At 50.8% G+C, this 25,238-nt stretch overlaps 1 protein-coding gene across 1 annotated transcript in view; it reads left to right on the plus strand.

Annotated features, from left to right (window-relative positions):
- tex14 (testis expressed 14, intercellular bridge forming factor) overlaps positions 1-23,609 on the plus strand; it is an 80,849-nt gene extending 57,240 nt beyond the window's left edge. The window contains exons 10-19 of the mRNA XM_073034187.1: positions 9,330-9,490; positions 10,129-10,319; positions 10,408-10,543; positions 13,418-13,572; positions 14,108-14,314; positions 14,482-14,710; positions 19,950-20,092; positions 20,427-20,524; positions 21,559-21,640; positions 23,313-23,609. Of these exons, the coding sequence (XP_072890288.1) occupies positions 9,330-9,490; positions 10,129-10,319; positions 10,408-10,543; positions 13,418-13,572; positions 14,108-14,314; positions 14,482-14,710; positions 19,950-20,092; positions 20,427-20,524; positions 21,559-21,640; positions 23,313-23,558 (1,648 nt within the window). The 3' untranslated portion in view covers positions 23,559-23,609. The remainder of the gene's footprint in view (positions 1-9,329; positions 9,491-10,128; positions 10,320-10,407; positions 10,544-13,417; positions 13,573-14,107; positions 14,315-14,481; positions 14,711-19,949; positions 20,093-20,426; positions 20,525-21,558; positions 21,641-23,312) is intronic.
- Positions 23,610-25,238: the final 1,629 nt, after the last annotated feature.

Here is a 25,238-nt window from a genome sequence, read left to right on the forward strand (position 1 = left end):
GGGGAGGGTGGAGACAGGATGGGACAATCTTACCTCCAAGGTATGCACATGTGCACACACACACACATCTTTTGTCGGTGCATGAAGGAATTTAACCTGCGCACACAAGCTTGTTGATGCACCATCAATAACTCACGCTGAGACTTAGGAAGTGAGATATCGGCTTTTATTGACTGGAAGAACAACACTACATCCTGGGAAAATGAGGGAGAGCAGCAGACCACAGTCGCCTTTATACAGGGGTCTGTGGGAGGAGCCACAGGAGCAGTCAGCAGGGTCTGTGGGAGGAGCCACAGGAGCAGTCAGACAGGTATATCTAGTTCACCACACTTGTCACCCTCTACCTCATTGGTATATTAAGTATATTTCACGATGGTACACAATCACATTTCCTTTTCTGGTTTCTGCTGTGGATAGTGTTGACAACGTGGAACTAAGTCCATAAGATATAGCAGAGTTAGGTCATTTGCCCATTTCATCATGACAAATCCAATTTTCCTCTCAGCCCCAATCTCCTGCCTTCTCCTTGTATCCCTTTATTCCCTGACCAATCAAGAATCTATCAACCTCTGCCTTAAATATACATAAAGTCTTGGCCTCCACAGATACACTACTCTCTGGCTAGATAAATTCCTCCTCATTTGCATTCTAAAAGGCTACCCCTCTATTTTGAGGCTGTGTCCTCTGAACTTAAGACTCTCCCACTATAGGAAACATCCTCTCCACATCCACTCTGTCAAGGCCTTTCACCGTTCCATAGGTTTCAATGAGGTCACCCCTCATTCTTATGAATACAGGCCCAGAGCCATCAGATGCTCTTCATGTGACAAGCCATTCAGTCATTTTCACGAACCTCCTTTGAACCCTCTCCAGTTTCAGCATTTCCTTTCTAAGATAAGGGGCCTAAAACTGCTTACGATACTCTGTGAGGCCTCATCAGTTTCAACATTACATCCTTGCTTGAGGTTGCAATGATTTGTCTGCAGATTTTATAACTGGCTTATTGATACAGTTTTTACTGAAGAAATTATTAATACGCTGTGTCGAATTCCAAAGAAACAAAGGGTGTGAAGTTCAAAAGAACTGCTGGTGCATTTAAAGCGGAATGGCTCATTGAAACAGTAGAAACTGCAACATTGAAAGCTCATGAGGACAGGAATGTGCAGCTTCAAGAAATATTTGTATACAACGCAGAAACTGGTGTGGCCTGCGTGTATTGTCATGTTGCTGGAGAATTTGCAAGTGGGAAGAATGGAGTGATGTTTGGAAATTTACTTTTTAAAGCGTCATTTAGCAAGCAAATCACAAATGGATGGTGTTTAAAAGCTCTGGTGAGGAAACCCTTCATTACCTGCTACAGGCCCGCTACATATGTTTTGCGAGAGTGCAGATGAGCAAAAACAAAAACGATCAAACCCAAAGGAGACCAAAGTTCTTATTGACAGTGTTTTGCTGGCTGTTAAATGAATACCTCTATGTTTAAAATTCAGTGAGCAAATGTTAATGCCACTGGGCAAAAAAATTGCACAGCACAAGATTTTTGTGCACACTGATCATTACAAATTAGAGGGAACATTGGGTGGGGGAGCTGGAGTCCCTATTGAAGAGGGAGGGAGACAGGGTGGGGGAGCTGGTGGCTGTAAGACAAGAAAACCTTCGGTCCTTTGATTCACAACTGTGGCACACCACTCAGCTGAAAAACATACCCTTTAGATATTCCTCCTCATATAAAACCTGTGCCCTCTAATCCTTGATTCTGGTGTCAGTCCCCACACCCTTCTCCCTCCTGGAAACACAGCTTGCACACCACCACCATAAATGTTCTCTGTTGTTTAAGAACCATTTCCCTACCAGTTAGTTACCCCAGGTCAAATCCATTCCCATAAGACACAGGAGAGAATCACACTATTCGTCCTATTGCGTCTGCTCTGTCATTCCATTATGGCTGATTTATTAACCCTCTCCACTCCATTCTCCTGCCTTCTCCCCATATTCAAATTTCACGCCACATGCCGATGATAATAAACCTGATTCTGATTCTGATAATCTTTGATGCTCTTACTAATCAACGTTCAAAGGTTCATTTATTTTTTTTATTTTAAAAAAAAATAATTTTTTAATTAGTTTTTCAAAATATTTTACAAAATTACAAACCCCAAATCCCAATGAGGAGCATTAATACAGTGCAAGATTAAGCATACAATAACAATATGCTACAAAGGAAGGGAAAGGTTCATTTATTATCAAAGTATACAACCCTGAAATACTTCAATTCCCTGGGTAGCCATGAAACCAAGAAAGAAAAGAAAGGTAGCACAATCATATCACCCAAAGCCCACCTCCTTACAACAAAAAACCCAAACAAAAATGGAACAGGCATATCAACCCCTAAATCCTTCCCGCACAAAGCCCAAACAAACGGCAACCCTTAAATCTCTCTTCCTACACAAAAAAGAAAAAACAAAATGGATCAGGCACATTGACCCCCAAATTTCTGTCCCCACACAAAGAAACAAACAAAATGGATCAGGCAAATCGACGCCTAAATTCCCTCCGCACAAAAATAAATGAGATCTGGTGAAAAAACACAATATAAAAACTATAAAATGAAGAAAAAATAGTCTATAGTCCAAAGTCCACATCCAAAATGCAGAAAAAGTCTTGGACACATTCTCCGGGTGCAGTGGCAGACTCTCCCCTCTCTGGTACAGATCAACCAATCAAAAGGCAAACAGCTGGCGCTCACCATCTGCACTCACTTCGATGCTTCAACCTCCCTCGTCGCTTTAATCAGTGAAATGGAGCCAAACGTCAGCTTGTGTCCTGTCCTGAAGCCTGCCCGCTATGAGGTTTGCGCTCACTGCCTCTGCCTTCTGGAATCCTCTCGGAGACTGCCAAACACTGAAGCACCCAAACCTTCTCCAGTCAACAAAACACAGGCTCTACAGTTCCTTAATCACATCAAAGATGAGAAACAAATGAACAAGACATAAAAGAAGTTGCAAAGATGGTTTCATGATCTATCCAGAAGATGTCAACCAAAGGAGTGTTGTATGCAGGTGCCATTTTGACCAGAAGTCAAGAACTTGTCAGCCTCCACTTTAAATGTACCCAGTGATTTGGCCTCCACAGCCATCTGTGGCAATGAATTCCACAGATTCACCACCTCTGGCTAAAGAAATTCCTCCTCAGCTGTGTTCTAAATGGATGCCCCTCTATTCTGAGACTGTCCTCTGGTCTTAGACTCCCCCACTTATAACTTGTTTTTAACTGACATGTGGCTGTTGTGTTTTAAGATTTATTGTTATGTTTATTATTTGGTGTTGCGTTTGTTATGTTATGATTGCACTGCTCCTGGGAAACGCTGTCTCATTCTGCCCTGCAGAGCTGATGTACGGTTAGAATGACAATAAAGTTTTTGAATCTATAGGAAACATCCTCTATCTAGACCTTTCAATATTTGATAGGTTTCAATGAGATCGCCCCTCATTTTTCTTAACTTCAGTGTGTACAGCCATCATATGTTAATCTTTTCATTCCTGAAATCTTTCTCCTGAACCTCTTCTGGGCTCTCTCCAATGTCAGCACATCTTTTTCTTAGGTAAGGAGCTCAAAACTGCTCAAAATACTATAAATGTGGTTTGACCAATGCCTAATAAAGTCTCAGCATTACATCCTTGTTTTTATATTCTAGTCCTCTCAAAATGAATGATAATATTGCATTTGCTTTCCTCTCCACCCATTCCACCTGCAAGTTAATCGTTAGGGAATCCCGCACCTCTGATTTCTGAATTTACTAAGCAAACACGAGGAAATCTGCAGATGCTGGAAATTCAAACAACACACACAAAATGCTGGTGGAACATAGCAGGCCAGGCAGCATCTATAAGGAGAAGCACTGTCGACGTTTCAGGCCGAGACCCTGTTTATCAGAGTGCAGAGGGGCTAGGGGAGGGAGGGAGGAAGGGACCTGGAGTCCTGGCCAGAGAGAGACAGAGGGGGGAGGGAGAACAGAAACTTAGAACAGTATGGCACAATACAGCCTCTTTGGCCCACAATGTTATGCAAACTTTATAACTTGTTCCAAGATTAACCCAACCCTTCTTCTTAGACCTCTAATTTTCTTTCATTCACGTGCCTATGAATCTCTTAAATGTCCCGAATGTACCTGCATCCAGCATTACCCTTGACACTGTATTTCACACAGCCTCCGCTCTGTGTATCTATCTATCTATCTAGAACATACATCCCTCTGATATTCCTCCCACAGTGATGAAGTGCTTTGAGCTGGAGTTCACTCCGTTCTCAGCAAGGACCTGGACCCACTGCAATTTGCCTATTGCCACAACAGGTCTATTTTGGAGTTTCATTGGCTCTTCACGCAGCCTTGTCTCACTTAGACAGTACAAATATCTATGTCAGGATGCTGTTTATTGACTATAGCTCAGCATTTAACATCATCATTCGTACAGATCTCTGTACCTCCCTCTGCAGCTGGATCCTTGATTTCCTAACTGGCAGACCACTGTCTGTGTGGATTGGAAATAACATTCCTACCTCGCTGACCATCAACACTGGTGCGCCTCACGGATGGGTGCTTAGCCCACTGCTCTACTCTCTCTCTACATCCATGACTGTGTGGCTAGGCACAGCTCAAATGTCACCTATAATTTGCTTATGATATAACCATTGGCAAAATCTGAGATGGTGATGAGGGGGCATACAGGAGTGAGATATACCAGCTAGTTGAGTGATACTGTAGCAACATCAGTATGACCAAAGAGCTGATTGTGGACTTCTGAGAAGATAAGACGAGGGAACACATACCAGTCCTCATAGAGGGATCAGAAGTGTAGAGAGTGAGAAATTTCAAGTTTTTGGGTGTCAGCATCTCTGAGGATCTCTCCTGGGCCCAGCATATTGATGCAGCTACAAAGAACATTCAACACCGGCTATAATTCATTAGGAGTTTCAGGATATTTGGTATGTCACCAAAAACACTTGCAAACTGGGCCAAACCACTACATTTCGAAGGACCTTCCGCTCAGAGGCATTGGTGTTCCCATACCAGGTCATAATGCAGCCAGTCAGCACCCTTTCCACTACACATCTAGAGAAATTTGTCAAGGTTTTTGATGACATGCTGAATCTCTGCAGACTCCTGAGGAAGTAGAGGCACTGTCCTGCTTTCTTTGCAATTATATTTATGTGATGGGACCAGGACAGGCCTTCTGAAATAGTGACATCCAGGAATTTAAAGTTACTGACCCTCTCCACCTATGATCCTCCTAAGAGTACTGGCTCACGGACCTCTAGTTTCCCTCTCCTGAAGTCTACAATCAGTTCCTTGGTCTTATGGACATTGAGTGAGAGGTGGTTGTTATTACACCATTCAGCCACGTTTTCCATCTCCCTCCTGTATGCTGATTCATCACCACCTTTGATGCAGCCCTCAACAGGGTGTCATCAGCAAACTTGTGTATGGTGTTGGAGCTGTCCTTAGCCACAGGGTCATAGGTGTAAAGTGAGTAGAGCAGGGGCAACGCACACATCCCTGTGGTGCTCCTGTGCTGATGGAGATTGTGGGGGAGATGTTTTTTACCAGTCAACACTGACTGGAGTCTAAATGAGCAAATCCAGGATCCAATTGCACAAGGGGATATTGGGGCCCAGGTCTTGGAGTTTACTGATTAGTTTTGAGGGAATGATGGTATTAAATGCTGAGCTGTAATCGATAAAGAGTATCCTGATGTATGCATCTTTGCTGTCCAGATGTTCCAGGGTTGTGTGAAGAGCCAAAGAGATGATATCTGCTGTGAACCTGTTGCTCCAGTAGACAAACTGGAACAACTCCAAGATGCCACTCAGACAGGAACTGATATGCTTCAACACCAGCCTCTCAAAACACTTCATCATTGTGGATGTAAACGTCTCTGGATGATAGTTATTTAGACCATGTTGTTCTTGGGCACAGGTACGATTGAAGCCTGCTTGAAGCAGGTGAGTACCACACACTGCTGGGATGAGAGGCTGAAGATATCCGTGAATACACCAGCTAGTTGGTCATCACAAGTGTATGGTACTCGGCCAGGTACTCCGACTAGACCCGATGCTTTCCTTAGATTCACTCTCGAAGGCAGCCCGCACGTCATCTTCAAATAATGCGACCAAAGGATCATTTAGAGACAAATGCATGAGCAATGGTTCCTCCCTGTTTTAGGGGTTAAAGCAAAAGCATAGAAGGCGTTCAGCTCATATGGAAACAAAACTCTGCTGTCCTCTATGTCGCAAGGTTTAACTGTCTTGGAGGTTACGCATTCAAACCCTGCCACAGCTGTCGAGCATCCCTCGCTGATTCCAGTATAATCCTTTCAGATGGCTTTCCAGATATCATACCTGCACTTCATGTAGCATTCTTGATCTCCAGGCTTGAATGCCTCTGATCTGGCTCTCACCAGGTTCCAGATTTCACTGTTCATCCTCATCCATGATTGGGGAAAATCCTCAACAATTTTGTGGGGACACACTCATCCACATCTGTTTTAGTAAGGTCTGTAATGACCCTGGTGTAGTCATTCAGGTCCTCAGATGAGTTCTTGAATACGACCCAGTCCAGTGACCCAAGGCAATCCTATTCCTCTGCCTCCCGTGACCACCTCTTAGTTGTCTTGATTTCTGGAATACAGGGGAGAGCTGAAAGACAAGCTTGGGTAGAGTAGCACACGGGAGGTATGGAGAGACATGAAGAACATCACAGGCCTCAACCAGTCTAGCTATAGAGCCTTGGAATGCAGCTGTGAATGGGCTAATGAGTTTGACAATTGCCCTCCTGTTCACCCCCCCCCCCCCCCCAGCGCACCAGTGCCTGAACAGAGGAACACTTTTAGTAATAGACTGGGATAATTGCGCTGCTCCAAAGAGTGCTATATGAAGTCATTCTTACCCTCGGCTATTAGGCTCCATAATGAGTCAACCTACAGCCAAGGAACTGATGACCCCCTCCTGTTAGCGGTAATTTATTTTTTATTCTCTCTACTTCTCTTCTAATGTTTATATCTTGTAATGCTACTGTGGCACTGTAGTTTCCTTTGGGATCAATAAAGGATTGATCGATCTATCTGTCTGTATGCAGTTAGTAGGGGTAAAGCCAAATGGTCTGATTTGCCAAAATGCGGTCTCGGAAAGGAACAATAGGCATTCCTGATTGCAGTGTAGCAGTCTAGTGTGTTGGGACCTCTGGTGCAACAGGTTACATACTGGCGATAATTGGGCAAGGCTTTCTTCAAATGGACCTGGTTGAAGTCACCGACTATAATTTCAAAAGTGTTAGGATGGGCTGTTTCTTTCCTACAGACGACATTGTGCAGTTTTGCGAGTGTTTGCTTATAATCGGCCATGGGTGCTCTATAAACTGTGGTCAGGATCACGGATGGGAACTCCTGAGGTAAATAGAACGGTCTGCATTCTATACTCTCGTATCCAAGACATCTTCAAGGAGCGATGCCTCAAAAACGTGGCATCCATCATGAAGAAATCCCCCCATCACCCAGGACAAGCCGTTTTCTCACTGTTACCATTAGGGAGGACGTACAGAAGCCTGAAACCGCACACTCAGCGATTCAGGAGCAGCTTCTTCCCCTCTGCCATCAATTTCTGAATGAACAATACTTACTTAAATTTTTATTTTTGCATTATTTATTTAATTTAACCATTTAATATCTATACTATTTAATATCAATATCTTTACTGCAATTCACATTTTTTGTTTTCTATTATGACGTATTAATTGTACTGCTGCTGCAAAGACAATAAATTTCACAGCATATGACAGTGATATTAAACCTGATTCTGATTCATATACTTTCCTCCAATCACCTTAAAATTCGGTGATCCTACCACCAAACATATCTTTATCTCTACCACACCCGCACCCCTCCACAGAGGTTGGTCTCTCCATGATTCCCTTGTCCATTTGTTCCTCCCACCCCCAGTCCTTATCCTTGCAAGTGACCGAAGTGCTACACCTGCCCATTCACCTCCTCCCTCATGTCCGTTCAGGGTCTCAAACAGTCCTTCCAGGCGAGGCAACACTTCACCTGTGAATCTGGGTTGTCTGTTGGGTCTGCTGCTCCCGATGTGGCCTTTACATTGATGATGCCTGTTGTAAATTGGGGAACAGCTTTGTCAAGCACATCTGCTCCATCCACCAAAGTGGTACCTCCCGGTGGCCAAACATTTAAATTCCCATTCCCATTCTGACACGTTGGTTCATGGCCTCCTCTTGTACCACAATAAGACCACCTTCAGGGTGAAGGAGCAACACTTCATATTCCAACTGGATAGCCTCCAACCTGATGGCATAAATATCAGTTTCTCCTTCCAGTAAAAATTTTTCCCTCCCCACTTCTTCTGTTCCCCACTCTGGCCTCTTACCTCTTCTCATCTGCCTATCACTTTCCTCTGGGATCCCTCCTCCTTCCCTCTCTCCTATGGTCCACTCTCCTCTCCTATCGGATTCCTTCCTCACCAGCCCTTTACCTTTCCCACCCACCTGGCTTCACCTAACCCTTAGCTGTCCTCTTTCCCCTCCCCCACCTTTTTACTTTGCCATCTTCCTTTCCAGTTCTGAAGAAGGGTCTGGACCTGAAACATTGACTGTTTATTCCATAGATGCCTGACTTGCTGAGTTTCTCCAACATTTTGTGTGTGTTATGACATTGTCACCCTGGAAACAAGTCTCTGGCTATCCACTCTGTCAATGCCTCTTATCATCTTGTACACCTCTGTCAAGTCACCTCTCACCCTCTGTCACTCCAAAGAGAAAAGCCCCAGCTTGTTCAACTTAAGGCATGCTGTCTATTCTGGGCCGCATCCTAATAAATCTCCTCTACACCTTCTCTAAAGCTTCCACATCCTTCCTATAGTGAGGCGGCCAGAGCTGAACACAATATTCGGAGTGTGGGAGGGGGTGGGGGGTGAGAAGTGGAGGAGAGGAATTGAAAGTTACGGGTCATGAGGGCAGATAGCTTAGAAGGGATGAGAATGATTGGAGGGGCAGAGGTGTTGGAGGATGAGGAGGACAGAAGGAGGGTGGAGAGTTGAGGGATTGGAAGGGGAAGATTCTGGGGGAGGTTTGGAGGGCGATGGGGTCAGAAGAAGGAGAGATTGGAGGATAGGGGTCAGAGGGGATGAGCCTCAGATTGAGGAGGCCAGGAGTGGGGTTGAGGAGGATGGGAATGGTTCCCCGGGTGGGTCTTGGCGATCTGCGTGCTGGGGATCCTGTGGGGAAAGACTGTTCTGACTCTGACTGTCTGCAACACCCCACTCAGGGCTGAGGACGAGCACGGTGCTAGGAGCCGACGTGCCACGGCACCCCCTGCACCGCACCAGCTCTACAACTGGCTGCCCCCCGAGATCATCAGTGGCCTGGTGGGCTCTGAGCGCTCTGACCTCTACAGCTTCTGCGCCCTGACCCAGGAGGTGTTCACAGGTGGGGTCCCCTCTGGGAGGGGAGAGAGTACACTGAGGGGAGAGTGGGAGTGAGGGAGAGAGAAAGAAAGGGTAGTGTTGGAGTTGGCGATGCAACACCAGAGATTCCAGGCGCAGGGTCTGGGGAAATGTGAAACATGCAGTGAGAGGATGGAGGACACACCAGGTTGAGCAGCAGCTGAGAGTGGGAGACAGGATCAATTGTTCCAGTCTGGAATAAAACCAGGGAAGTGGATGCAAAGCCCCTCAGTGTATGGGGAGAGATGGGGATGGTGGTTCCGGTCTGGAACTCTCTGAACCCTCTGACAGGGCAAGAACAGTGAGCTAACAGATTGTGTGTAGGTTTCCTGGGGGAGGGGGCAGAGAGAGAGTCTCTGATTGGGGGGGTGGGGAGAGAGTCTTTGATGGGGGGAATAAATTATTGTGGGGTAAAACTGTAATATCATTTTGTTCTTGAGAGGGTTGATGGGTTGTTGGGGGAGGAGGAGTGAGGAGGGGAGGGTTTTGGGGGGAAGGTAGGGTGGCTGAAGAAGAGGGGGGAGGAGGTGTGAGAGTTGATGTGGATGGGTATGGGACGGTGTGGAGGGAGTGAGGAAGAGGAGGATGTGGGACAGTCAGTGACCCTGGTCTCTTCTACAGGCATGGTTCCCTGGGCCGGGGCAGGAGGCAAGACGGTGAGACAGATGATGGCCAGCGGTCGCTCCCTCTCCCTGGACCCCCACCTCTCCCCATCCCTCCGCTTTGCCCTGAGGCTGGGCACCTCACCCAAACCCCAACACCGGACCCTCACCCTCCGGGACGTGCACCATACTCTGCACCGGGAACTCCAGGTAGGATCCCACCCTCAGCTTCCCTTCACTCCACTGCTAGAATACAACCCCTACTTCATCTTACCTCCCTCCTTCCCTCCTCTGCCAGGAAGGAAGACCCTCCCCTGAAGCTCAAAAAGGCCAGGGTGAGCGATGGGACTGCAGGGACCCTTGGGGTAAGCTGGAAGCCCAGGATGGAGCAGAGTGGGAATCGGTGAGATCGTGGATGGCGCAAAGCGAGGGAGGTGAGTGGGGCAGGTCCATATCCCCAGCCCAGCCCATCCTTCCCTCCACCTCTCCTTCCCCTCTTCCCCTACCCCTCCTTCTCTCTCTTTCCCTCTTCTCCAACCCCTATCCTCCCCCTCTCGCTCCCCTCCCTCCCCACCACTCCTAACAGCTCCCTTCCCCAGAGCTCCTCCTCACACCCTCTATGCCCACCTGTAACTGCTGGCAGTCTGTGTAGGGATGTGAAACGGTGAGGCGTCGGTGATAACTGGGGTGGAGTGGGGTAGGGGGAAGTTGTGGTGGGACCCCAGTGTACTGACCAAGATACTGGCAGCGTCAGACACAGCACCCAGTGTCAGGGCAGGAAGCCCTGGTATTGCTTCACCTAGGGGTGCCCAAAATCCATTCCCAGTACTGGGTGTAGATGTAGCCCCCTCACTACAGCAGGACAGGTTGCCTAAAAGTCCTCACCTGGGATGAAGCGTCTCACAGAGTAAGGAGGGTCGGAACGGGGAGGAGCAGGGATGGGATGGATGGAGGGAAACCTCCCTCAGAGAAGGAGGAAGAACATAGAGCACAACAGCACAGTTCAGGGTGGCCCAGTACAGGGTCACGGTACAGATGGCACAGTTCAGGGTGGCACAGTACGGGGTGGCATAGTACAAGGTGTCACAGTACAGGGTGTCACAGTTCAGGGTGGCACAGTATGGGGTGGCACAGTTCAGGGTGTCACGGTACAGGGTGTCACAGTACAAAGTGGCACAGTTCAGGGTGTCACGGTACAGGGTGTCACAGTTCAGGGTGGCACAGTTCAGGGTGTCACAGTACAAGGTGGCACAGTACAGATGGCACAGTTCAGGGTGGCACAGTACGGGGTGGCACAGTTCAGGGTGTCACAGTACAGGTGTCACAGTACAGATGGCACAGTTCAGGGTGGCACAGTATGGGGTGGCACAGTTCAGGGTGGCACAGTACAAGGTGTCACAGTACGGGGTGGCACAGTTCAGGGTGGCACAGTACAAGGTGGCACAGTTCAGGGTGTCACAGTACAGGGTCACGGTACAGGGTGTCACAGTTCAGGGTGGCACAGTTCAGGATGGCACAGTACAGGGTCATGGTACAGATGGCACAGTACAAGGTGGCACAGTTCAGGTGGTACAATGTTGTGCCAACCTTTTGGTCTATTCCCAGATCAAGCTAACCCTTCCCGTCCACATAACCCTCCAATTTTCTTTCATCTGTGAGCCTATTTCAGAGTCTGTTAATTGTCTCTAATATATCTGCCACTACCAGCCCTGGCAGGGTATTCTACACACTCACCACTCTCTGTGTAAAAACAAAAACCTATCTCTCACATTCCCCCTGTACTTTCCCCCAGTCACCTTAAAATGATAACTGCTCCTATAAGCCACTTTGAAACTTCCACGTCCTCCTTTTGATGAGGTAACTAGAACTGAGCACCCTACATCAAGTGTAGTCTATCCAGAGCCCGAACATTGCCTCACAGCTCTTGAACTAAATCCACTGACTAATGAAGGCCAACACCTTAACGACTGACGGATCTATGTGGACCCCAAGATCCCTGTTTATTCACACTGCTGAGAATCTGGCCTTCAAATTCAACCCTTCAAAATGTGCATAAAGGGAGAATAAAACTACAAGTGAATCCCAGCAACATCTGGCAACTTGGTCATATCTCTCTCAAAGACTCGCGTCAGAACATCTTTCAAGAGGATGAACCCTTGCAAGGCGTCAGGCCCTGATGGTGTACGTGGCATGGCACTGGAAACCAACTGGTAATTGGGACATGAACTTAAATGGGGCAAAATGAACTGGTCCTGATGTGTCCCAATTAAGAGCGAGAGAGAGAGAGAGAGAGCAAGACAGAGTGTGTGTGTGTGTATTATAGTATATTTTATGTATTGCACTTTACTGTAAAATAACAAATTTCACCAGATATGTCAGTGATAATAAAACTGATTCTGAGCTCTGCATCCTGTCAGCCTCTCTCCACAACACCACCAAAATTGTGTCAGCTACAAACTTCCTAACTCACCTCTGCCCTTCCTCATCCAAGCCATTGATAAAAATCACAAAGATCACATCCCTGCAGCCCACCATTGGTCACTAACCACCAGGCAGAACATTCTCCATCTACTACCAGCCTCTGGTTTCTGTGGGCAAGTCAATGTGAATTCACACAGCCAGGTTTCCCTGAACCCCAAGCCTGACATTCTGGATGAGACCCCCACCCAACATGAGGAACCTTACTAAAATCCATATACATCCCATCCACTGCTCCAGCTTCATCAATGTGCTTTGTCACATCTCAAAAGAATTCATTCAGGTTTTGTGAGACATGACCTGCTCATAACAAAGCTGTGCTGATGATCCCTAATCAGACTATGCTTCTCCAAATTCCCATCAATCATGTCTCTAAGAATCCTATCCAGTAATTTGCTCACCACTGAGGGATTCTCACTGATTTATGATTCCCAGGGTTATCCCTACTGACTTCCCTCAACCAACATTTATGACCTCACAAACATCTGCTCCTCCTCCTGTGTCTACTGACGATGCAAAGATCATCGTCAAGGGCGCAGCAATCTCTTACCTCGCTTCCTGTAATAGGCTGGGGTATATCCCATCCAGTCCAAGCATCCTCTTAATGTGACGAAAAGAAACCTCCCTCAGAGAGGGGAGAGGGACATGAGAGAGGAGAAGCAGGGACACGATGGAGGGAGGGGGCCATTCCTCAGAAAGGGGAGGGAGACCTGACGCAGGGAGAAGGGCAGGGATGGGATGGAGGAAAAGATTCCTCCCCACTCACTGACCCTACCTCCTCAAACCCCACTTGCCCTCTGACATGAGTGCTGTCTTTCCCTCCCTCCCAGGCCTGTCCTATTGCGAGGTGGAGCGAGACACCAGCAGCCAGACCAAGCGCCACCCCTACGACCGGGGACTAGGAGCCGAGGGTGGAGAGCCAAGCCGAGGAATCATGCGACTGAAGGGGAGAGGAGGCTCAGTGGGGGAGGAGGGATCACTGAAAGTGAGGAGCTGTATGATACGTGTCATGGAGAGGAGTGAGACAGTGAGAATCCCTGATGATAGGCAGAGAGAGAGAGAGAGAGAGAGAGAGAGAGAGAGAGAGAGAGAGAGAGGGAGAGGGAGAGGGAGAGGGAGAGGGAGAGAGAGAGAGAACACCAGGGAATGGGAGAGGGGAGGAAGGGGAGAGAGAAGGAGAGATGGTGAGGAAGGGGGAGGGTGGAGTTGGGGGGGCAAAGGGAGAGGGTGGAGAGGGGGAGGCAGTTGAGGGTGGAGACGGGGGAAGGGGAGGGAGTTGAGGAGGGTGGAGACAGGGAAAGTGGAGGGGGAGTGATGAGGCAGGGATCCTGGGGAAGGTAAAGAGACAATGAGGAGATGGATGGATAGGAGGGAGTGGGAGGGTGTCAGGGACCCTGAGAGGATGGGCTTGCGGAGTGTGGGTGTCTGTCAGATATCAGAGATACCCTGGGGGAGTCGGACAGACGCTCCCTCTGTTCCCCTTCAGATAAAATTGATCTCTGCTTCCCCCACCCCCCCAGGACACTGCCAACCATGGCCACCGGCGTCTTGATCACTGGCCCAGTCCCTCCCATCCTGGGCTGAGAGTGTACAGTGTGCGTAGGGGACGGGAGCTGGACCCAATCACTGACGGCAGCCTGCCCATCCTCTGGGATAGCGAGAGCTCTCTGTGGGAGATGGAGACAGAGTGTCCTGAGGAATCCCCGCCTCCAGGATACACACAGCAGGTGAGGCGGGAGGAAGGGAGGTGCAGAGAGGTTAGCAATGGGAGAGGGAGAGAGAGGGGTTGTGGGATGAGAGGGTGGAGAGGGAGAGGAAAGGAGGGGGATGGTGGGGAGATGCATTCAGATCTGACCTCAGTACCGACCCAGCTGGTGTGCCTTGGCTCCCACAGCCTTCCATCAGTCAGGATGCAGCTCACCCTGCACCCATCCACCCGCGGGACAGCAGGCTCCTCAGCTGTGCCAGCAGCATCCGCGAGTCGGCCGGTCTGCTCGGTTGTTTCAACTCATCCCTCGAGCGTCTCGAGCAGAGGTTCCTCAGTGGGATCCAGGCGCTGGAGCAGGTCACCAACCGGCAGTGGGAGGACGAACAGGAAACACATCACATCCAACCCCGCACAGGTAATGCAGCTGAAAATACTTCCCCTCCTCACCGTCCTATCACACACTCCGGGGTCAGACACAGAGTGAATCTCCCTCCCCACACAGTCCCATCACACACTCCGGGGTCAGACACACAGTGAAACTCCCTCCCCACACCGCCCCTTCACACACTCCCGGGGTCAGACACAGAGTGAAGCTCCCTCCCCACACCGTCCCTTCACACACTCCCGGGGTCAGACACAGAGTGAAGCTCCCTCCCCACACCGTCCCTTCACACACTCCCAGGGTCAGACACGGAGTGGAACTCCCTCCACACAGTCCCATCATACACTCCGGGGTCAGACACAGAGTGAAACTCCCTCCCCACACCGTCCCATCACACACTCCGGGGTCAGACACAGAGTGAAACTCCCTCCCCACACTGTCCCATCACACACTCCGGGGTCAGACACAGAGTGAAACTCCCTCCTCACCGTCTCATCACACGCTCCGGGGTCAGACACAGAGTGAATCTCCCTCCCCACACTGTCCCATCACACACTCCTGGGGTCAGACAGAGTGAAGCTCCCTCCCCACACCGTCCCTTCACACACTCCCGGGGTCAGACACAGAGTGAAGCACCCTCCCCACACCGTCCCTTCACACACTCCGGGGTCAGACACAGAGTGAAACTCCCTCCACACTGTCCCATCACACACTCCCGGGGTCAGACACAGAGTGAATCTCCCTCCACACTGTCCCATCACACACTCCCGGGGTCAGACACAGAGTGAAGCTTCCTCCACATGGTCCTATCACACACTCCGGGGTCAGACACAGAGTGAAACTCCCTCCACACCGTCCCTTCACACACTCCCAGGGTCAGACTCGGAGTGGAACTCCCTCCACACCATCCCATCATACACTCACGGGGTCAGACAGAGTGAAACTCACTCCACACCGTTCCATCATACACTCCTGAGGTCAAACATAGAGTGAAACTCCCTCCTCACCGTCCCATCACACACTCCCGGGGTCAGACACAGAGTGAAACTCCCTCCTCACCGTCCCATCACACACTCCTGAGGTCAGACACAGAGTGAAGCTTCCTCCACATGGTCCTATCACACACTCCCGGGGTCAGACACAGAGTGAAGCTCCCTCCCCACACCGTCCCTTCACACACTCCGGGGTCAGACACAGAGTGAAACTCCCTCCCCACACCGTCCCATCACACACACCTGGGGTCAGACACAGAGTTAAGCTTCCTCCACATGGTCCTATCACACACTCCGGGGTCAGACACAGAGTGAAACTCCCTCCACACCGTCCCTTCACACACTCCCGGGGTCAGACACAGAGTGAAGCTCCCTCCCCACACCGTCCCTTCACACACTCCCGGGGTCAGACACAGAGTGAAGCTCCCTCCCCACACCATCCCTTCACACACTCCCGGGGTCAGACACAGAGTGAAGCTCCCTCCCCACACCATCCCTTCACACACTCCGGGGTCAGACACAGAGTGAAGCTCCCTCCACACCGTCCCATCACACACTCCGGGGTCAGACACAGAGTGAAACTCCCTCCACACCGTCCCATCACACACTCCGGGGTCAGACACAGAGTGAAACTCCCTCCCCACACCGTCCCTTCACACACTCCCGGGGTCAGACACAGAGTGAAGCTCCCTCCCCACACCGTCCCTTCACACACTCCCGGGGTCAGACACAGAGTGAAGCTCCCTCCCCACACCGTCCCTTCACACACTCCCAGGGTCAGACACGGAGTGGAACTCCCTTCTCACCGTCTCATCACACGCTCCGGGGTCAGACAGAGTGAAACTCACTCCACACCGTTCCATCATACACTCCTGAGGTCAAACATAGAGTGAAACTCCCTCCTCACCGTCCCATCACACACTCCTGAGGTCAGACACAGAGTGAAACTCCCTCCACACTGTCCCATCGCACACTCCTGGGGTCAGACACAGAGTGAAGCTCCCTTCACATGGTCCTATCACACACTCAGGGGTCAGACACAGAGTGAAACTCCCTCCACACCGTCCCATCACACACTCCCGGGGTCAGACACAGAGTGAAACTCCCTCCACACCGTCCCTTCACACCGTCCCTTCACACACTCCCAGGGTCAGTCACAGAGTGAAACTCCCTCCCCACACCGTCCCATCACACACTCCCGGGGTCAGACACAGAGTGAAGCTTCCTCCACACCATCCCATCACACACTCCTGAGGTCAGACACAGAGTGAAGCTCCCTCCACATGGTCCTATCACACACTCCCGGGTTTCAGACACAGAGTGAAACTCCCTCCACACTGTCCCATCACACACTCCCGGGGTCAGACACAGAGTGAATCTCCCTCCACACTGTCCCATCACACACTCCCGGGGTCAGACACAGAGTGAAGCTTCCTCCACACTGTCCCTTCACACACTCCCAGGGTCAGACACGGAGTGGAACTCCCTCCACACCATCCCATCACACTCTCCCGGGGTCAGACACAGAGTGAAGCTTCCTCCACACCATCCCATCACACACTCCTGAGGTCAGACACAGAGTGAAGCTCCCTCCACATGGTCCTATCACACACTCCCGGGTTTCAGACACAGAGTGAAACTCCCTCCACACCGTCCCTTCACACACTCCCGGGATCAGACACAGATTGAAGCTCCCTCCACACCGTCCCATCACACACTCCGGGGTCAGACACAGAGTGAAACTCCCTCCACACCGTCCCATCACACACTCCGGGGTCAGACACAGAGTGAAACTCCCTCCCCACACCGTCCCTTCACACACTCCCGGGGTCAGACACAGAGTGAAGCTCCCTCCCCACACCGTCCCTTCACACACTCCCGGGGTCAGACACAGAGTGAAGCTCCCTCCCCACACCGTCCCTTCACACACTCCCAGGGTCAGACACGGAGTGGAACTCCCTTCTCACCGTCTCATCACACGCTCCGGGGTCAGACACAGAGTGAATCTCCCTCCCCACACTGTCCCAACACACACTCCCGGGGTCAGACACAGAGTGAAGCTCCCTCCCCACACCGTCCCTTCACACACTCCGGGGTCAGACACAGAGTGAAACTCCCTCCACACCGTCCCATCACACACTCCCAGGGTCAGACTCGGAGTGGAACTCCCTCCACACCATCCCATCATACTCTCCCGGGGTCAGACAGAGTGAAACTCACTCCACACCGTTCCATCATACACTCCTGAGGTCAAACATAGAGTGAAACTCCCTCCTCACCGTCCCATCACACACTCCTGAGGTCAGACACAGAGTGAAACTCCCTCCACACTGTCCCATCGCACACTCCTGGGGTCAGACACAGAGTGAAGCTCCCTTCACATGGTCCTATCACACACTCAGGGGTCAGACACAGAGTGAAACTCCCTCCACACCGTCCCATCACACACTCCCGGGGTCAGACACAGAGTGAAACTCCCTCCACACCGTCCCTTCACACACTCCCAGGGTCAGTCACAGAGTGAAGCTCCCTCCCCACACCGTCCCTTCACCCACTCCCGGGGTCAGACACAGAGTGAAGCTCCCTCCCTACACCATCCCTTCACACACTCCGGGGTCAGACACAGAGTGAAACTCCCTCCCCACACCGTCCCATCACACACTCCCGGGGTCAGACACAGAGTGAAGCTTCCTCCACACCATCCCATCACACACTCCTGAGGTCAGACACAGAGTGAAGCTCCCTCCACATGGTCCTATCACACACTCCCGGGTTTCAGACACAGAGTGAAACTCCCTCCACACTGTCCCATCACACACTCCCGGGGTCAGACACAGAGTGAATCTCCCTCCACACTGTCCCATCACACACTCCCGGGGTCAGACACAGAGTGAAGCTTCCTCCACACCGTCCCTTCACACACTCCCAGGGTCAGACACGGAGTGGAACTCCCTCCACACCATCCCATCACACTCTCCCGGGGTCAGACACAGAGTGAAGCTTCCTCCACACCATCCCATCACACACTCCTGAGGTCAGACACAGAGTGAAGCTCCCTCCACATGGTCCTATCACACACTCCCGGGTTTCAGACACAGAGTGAATCTCCCTCCACACTGTCCCATCACACACTCCCGGGGTCAGACACAGAGTGAAGCTTCCTCCACACCGTCCCTTCACACACTCCCAGGGTCAGACACGGAGTGGAACTCCCTCCACACCATCCCATCACACTCTCCCGGGGTCAGACAGAGTGAAACTCACTCCACACCGTTCCATCATACACTCCTGAGGTCAGACACAGAGTGAAGCTTCCTCCACATGGTCCTATCACACACTCCGGGGTCAGACACAGAGTGAAACTCCCTCCACACTGTCCCATCGCACACTCCTGGGGTCAGACACAGAGTGAAGCCCCCTCCACACACCGTCCCTTCACACACTCCCGGGGTCAGACACAGAGTGAAGCTCCCTTCACACACCGTCCCATCACACACTCCCGGGGTCAGACACAGAGTGAAGCTCCCTCCCCACACCGTCCCTTCACACACTCCCGGTGTCAGACACAGAGTGAAGCTCCCTCCCCACACCGTCCCTTCACACACTCCCGGGGTCAGACACAGAGTGAAGCTCCCTCCCCACACCGTCCCTTCACACACTCTGGGGTCAGACACAGAGTGAAGCTCCCTCCACATGGTCCTATCACACACTCCCGGGGTCAGACACAGAGTGAAGCTCCCTCCCCACACCATCCCATCACACACTCCTGAGGTCAGACACAGAGTGAAGCTCCCTCCACATGGTCCTATCACACACTCCCGGGGTCAGACACAGAGTGAAACTCCCTCCACACTGTCCCATCACACACTCCCGGGGTCAGACACAGAGTGAAGCTCCCTCCACACTGTCCCATCGCACACTCCCAGGGTCAGACACAGAGTGAAGCTCCCTCCCCACACCATCCCATCACACACTCCTGAGGTCAGACACAGAGTGAAGCTCCCTTCACATGGTCCTATCACACACTCCCGGGGTCAGACACAGAGTGAAGCTCCCTCCACACTGTCCCATGGCACACTCCCAGGGTCAGACACAGAGTGAAGCTCCCTCCACACTGTCCCATCGCACACTCCCAGGGTCAGACACAGAGTGAAGCTCCCTCCACACCGTCCCATCACACACTCCCGGGGTCAGACACAGTGAAGTTCCGTCGGCACCAGCCTGTCATTATTCCCACATGGATTTCTGACATGCGCTACCCTTGTGTTTGGATCACACAGGAACTCACATGGGAACGAGCTCTGTGGAATTTCAACAAAGTACAGATAATACAGATAGTTTGTCGACCATTCTTGAGGATGGGGCGCTGGTGACAGCAGGAGACGGCGAGTCTCAGAGCAGTTCCCAGAAAGAAACCACCCAGGTACTGGGTGTAGTCTGTAGGCCACAACCGGGTGTCCATACCGATTCCCTGGGCCTGAGTGACCCTCACCTCAGATGCCGTAGGTTCTCACCTCTGCCCTCACACTGTCCGCTACCCCTCCCCACCCCCCACATCAGCGTAGGCTCTCTCCCCCTGCCCTCTCCAGCCCTACTCACTCCTCCCCCACCACCCTCATAGTTTCTTGACCATTTCTCCTCTCCTCCTGGGATCCTCCAATGCGCGCCCCAGCTCGGTCTTAGTGTCAGGGCTCTGTGGATGTATTGGTGTCTCCAGCTCCCTATCCCTCCTCACCCTGATCTGTTTCCCACTGCAGGCGACCCCTTTGGCTCTGACCGCCTTGGTCCTGCTGGAACGCTGGAATCTCTGCCACCCCACCTCGATCTCATCCTCCAGTGATGATCAGCAGTCAGGGTGAGAGCTCTCCCATCTGGGGTATCCGGGATGTGTCTGTGCCACCTGTCACTGTGTCCTCCTGCTCCGCATCTCACCTTCCGATCTCCTACGAGTTCTTATAAACCTCTATCAGACCTCCCGTCAGCCTCCGCTGCTCCAGAGGGAACAACCCAAGTCTGTCCAACCTTCTCATTACAGCTCAGGCCCTCTAATCCAGGCAGCATCCTGATGAACCTGTTATGCACCCTCCCCAACGCCCCCACACCCTTCAGTGATGGGCTAACCAGGACTATGTGAAATTCTCCAGATGTTTATAAAGCTTCAGCATAACTTCCTGACTCTTGAACTCTATGCCTTGAGTAATAAAGGCAACACCTTCTTTCCCTCCCTGTCAGCCTGTGTGTCCAACTTCAGGGAGAAGCAGTCTCCTCACTGACAATTGACACAAACACACCTCAAGAATGTGTTTCTACTCCACTGGTCTCCCTCTATGCTCAGGACTGTCCAACTAAGCAGAGCTCGAACAGCATCTGTAAACTTACCAATGACACCACTGTCGTCAAAATCTCCAGTGGCTACAAGGAGTCGCACAGGAGTGAGAGAACATTGCACTACATTGTAGTAATTTTATCTCCTTGCACCAAACTGCCACGACAAAATATCACATCCTCTCCCCACACCTTCTCACTCTGGCTTCTGCTCCACACCAACCTTCTCATCTCTGATGGTCAGAATTGTCAGCTGCTTTATCCTCCTGCATAGATGCTGCCTGACCCGCTGAGTTCCTCCAGCATTGTGTATGTATTGCTCAGGATTTCCAGCGTCTGCAGAATTTCACGTCCTCGTGACCAGGGTTACCAGTGTTGATTCTGACTGGAATTGTGCCCTGGTCCCTACAACAGCTGAGTTCTGCCTCGCTGCTCTTGGCCCTCAGCCTCACCCCGCCCTTCCTCTCTACCTCATTCTGCCATTCCGCCTCACCCTGCCCTGCCCCTCTACCTCACCCTGGCCTGCCCCTCAACTCACATCTCCGGCTTCCTGCTCCCCCGCAGCTTCGATCTGATGCAGGAAATGATTGACGAACTCAAGCAGCAGCCCACCGCGGCCGGGATCTCAGAACGAAGCCTGACTCAGGTACTCGACCTGACTCTCACCCCACCCCTGCCTCCCTCCGTCACGCCTTCCCTCCCTGTTTGCCTCGTGCTGTCCCCCTCTGTTCCACTTGTTCATTCTGGTTCCCCCTCCCACTCCTGTAGCTCATTCTTTATTTCACCCCTCCCCTGAGACAGGACCCTTGGCTGCCATTTTTAACAGCCCCTCCCCCTCAAATCAGCTCCCAACGTGCTGCAGCTCACCCTCGATCTCTGTGTGGGTGGTTGTCTCAGAGGGTGGACAGCTGATTGGGAGGTGCCCCAGCTCTCTGTGGTGGGAGTGGGAGGGGAAACAGAACTGGTGGGAGGTGTGGTGACTCCCCTACGGCTCTCTGTGAAGGGATGGGGAGCTGGGTGATGGGGTGGGTGGAAGATAAGTCTCTCTCTCTATCTCTCTCCCTCTCTATCTCTCTCTATCTACCTCTCTCTCTCTCTATCTCTCTCCTTCTCTATCTCTATCTACCTCTCTCTCTCTCCTCTCTCTCTCTCTCTCTCTCTCTCTCTCCTCATTTCTGCCTACACCATCTCCATCTCTCTGAATGTTCATGTGTCTGTTCCCCCACACCCGTCCTGTAGTGGGGCAACCAGAACTAAATGTGATATTCCAGATGCAGCTGGACCAGAGGTTTATAAAGCTGCAACATAACTTCCTGACTTTTGAACTCAGTGCCTCGACTAATAAAGGCAAACATGCTGTACACCTTCCTTACCACCCTGTCAACCTGTGTGGCCACCTTCAGGGAGCTGTGGGCATTGTCCCTAGGATCCCTCTGTGGGTCAACACAGTTAAGGGTCCTGCCATTAACTTTGTCCTGTCCTTTTACCTTTGATCTCTTAAAGTGCAACCCCTCACACTTGCCCAGATTAAACTCCATCGCCTTTTCTCTGCCTGTATCTGTAACTGATCTCTATGTGATCTTTGGCAACTGTCTACACTGTCCACACCAGCACCAGTCTCTGTTACAGTGTTGTCTGCAAGCATACAAATCCACCTCCCCACGTTGTCAGCCAGGTCATTTCCATTTATGACAGACAGCAGAGGTCCGAGTACAGATCCCAGCAGAACACCCTCCAGTCTACAGCTTGTCACGGTGTTGGTGAGACCGGAGTCCGAGTGCTGTGTGCAGTTCTGCTTGCCTAGCTACAGGAAGTGTGTTATTAAGCTGGGGGGGGGGATGCAGAGAAGATTCCCCAGAGGTCTTCTGTTCTTCTGTTATAAAGAGAGACTGAACAGGTTGGGGAATCGAGAACCAAAGGGCACAGGTGAGAGGGGAGAAGTTTAATAGAGACCCGAGGGGCAACTTTTTCATGCAGAGGGTGGCCCATAAATGGAATGAGCGCCCAGAGGAAGTGGTTGAGGATGGAGAGGAAAGGCTCAGTGGGATGTAGGCCGGATGCAGGCTGATAGACTGATCTGGACTGGGTAAGATGGGCTGTTTCTCTGTTGTGTGACTGAATATTTCAGGACCCTTGGCACTGGACCCACCCTCCCATCTCTCGCATAACAGGTGCTCCCAGTGCGCCACCCTCTACGTAAAAAAGTTGCCCCTTAGGTCCCTACTAGGTTGCTTCTCACCTTAAAAAGCCTGTGCCCTTTGGTTCTCGAGGGGAGGGAGGCGGCCACCTGCCTAATGGGTCTCCCCCTCCTGTTGCAGACAGAGGGCAGGGACACACTGCCCTTCCAGGGGAAACAAGGCAGCGGAGCGGGAGCACAAATGGACGGCCAGGAGCAAGAAAGCGGGTTGGACTCCACACCTCACTGTCACCCTGAGCCACAGCCCCAGGCACAGACACTGGGATGTCACAAGGAGGGGTTGCGCCAAGCCGACCACCAAGATGCTCAGACATTAGCGGGAAAGCGATCCACCAGGGAGCCAGGAGGGCACAGTTCCAGTGAATAGTGCTGTCACCTTGTTCTCCCCATTGCTGTTACTGTTGAATGATCTACCAATAAACGAACGATCAGATACCTTCCCTCTATTGTCATGGTTATTATCCAGCAGGATAAGGTTACTCCACACACTCCTGGGGTCAGACAGATTGAAGCTGCTCCACACTGTCCCATCACACACTCTCATATATTTGATATCTGCATGAATTAAGAAAGGGAAAGTTGAGGGAGCACACATCAATCCTCATCAAAGGGTCAGTGGTGGAAAGGGTGTTCATTTTCAAGATCCTGGGCATCAACATCTCTGAGGATCTATTCTGGGCCCAGCACATTGATGCAATGACGAAGAAAGCTTGACAGCAGCTCCACTTCATTAGGAGTTTCTTGTAATTTGGTATATCAGCAAAAATTCTAATTTCTACAGATGTACAGTGGAGAGCATTCCAACCGTCTGCTCTGGAGGCTCCAATGCCACAGCGTCACAAAATGCTGCGGTGAGAGCAGTAGACTCAGCCAGCTTCATCACGGGTGCGACGAATCTTCAAGAGGTGGTATATCACAAAGAGGCATCCATCACTAAGGACCCCCATTGCCCAGGACATGCCCTCTTTGCATTGCCTGCATCAGGGAGGAGATACATGAGCCTGAAGACCCACACTGAACGATTCTGGAAAAGCTTTTTCCATTCTGCTACCAGATTTTTGAATGGTCCTTGAAACATGTAAACCACCTCAATATTATTTGTCTTCAGCATTTTGTCTATTTTTGTACCATTTCAAGAAATTTTTAAAAAATTAAAATACAGCGCGGGACAGACCCTTCTGCACTTGGAGCCACAGTGCCCAGCAAGTCCAGATTTAATCCGAGCCTAATCACAGAACAATTTACAATGACCAACTAACCTACCAGTTGGGACGTGTTTGGACTGTGGGAGGAGACCGTAGCACCTGGAGGACACCCCCATGGTCACAGGAGAACGTACAAACCCCTTAGAGACAGCGGCAGGATGACAGACATTTAAAGATGGCATCACGTTGCAGTCTTTGTCAAGATCACTGCTCAGATATTTTCTTTTTTGGTTCATAGGGATGGTTTTGGGGACAGAGATTCAAGTTAGGATTCAGGTTACTGTTTAAGGATAGGAATGTGGAGTAATTGTAGGACAGGCCAGATTCTTAAGTCCAACTGTAAACCTCCACTCTGCTTTGGAAGGCCAGTGATGAGGGCATACCCAGACTTCGAGGGCTAGTTTTTGGGCCATTATTCAAGTCCTGGAGTTAGACCCTAAGACACAGAGCGGAATTAGGCCAATTGGTTCATCTTCCTTCTAAATTCCAGCAAGTACAGACCCAGAATAATCGAATGTTCCTTGTATGATAACCCTTTCATTCCGGAATCATCCTTGTGAACCTCCTCTGGACCCTCTCCAATGCCAGCACATCTGTTCTTAGATGAGGACTCACCAGTGCCTTATAAGTCCTCAGCGTCACATCCCTGTTCTTGAATTTTGTACTTCTTGAAATGAATGCCAACATTGCATTTGCCTTCCTCACCATTGACTCTAACTGCAAGTTAACCTTCAGGAAGTTCTGCACAAAGACTCCCAGGTAAATTTGCATCTCAGATTTTTGGATTTTGTCCTCATTTAGAAAATAGTCTGCATATTTATTCTACCAAAGTGCATGACCAT

This window comes from Hemitrygon akajei, chromosome 31 (assembly GCF_048418815.1).
Source record: "Hemitrygon akajei chromosome 31, sHemAka1.3, whole genome shotgun sequence".
Taxonomy (NCBI): Eukaryota; Metazoa; Chordata; class Chondrichthyes; order Myliobatiformes; family Dasyatidae; genus Hemitrygon; species Hemitrygon akajei.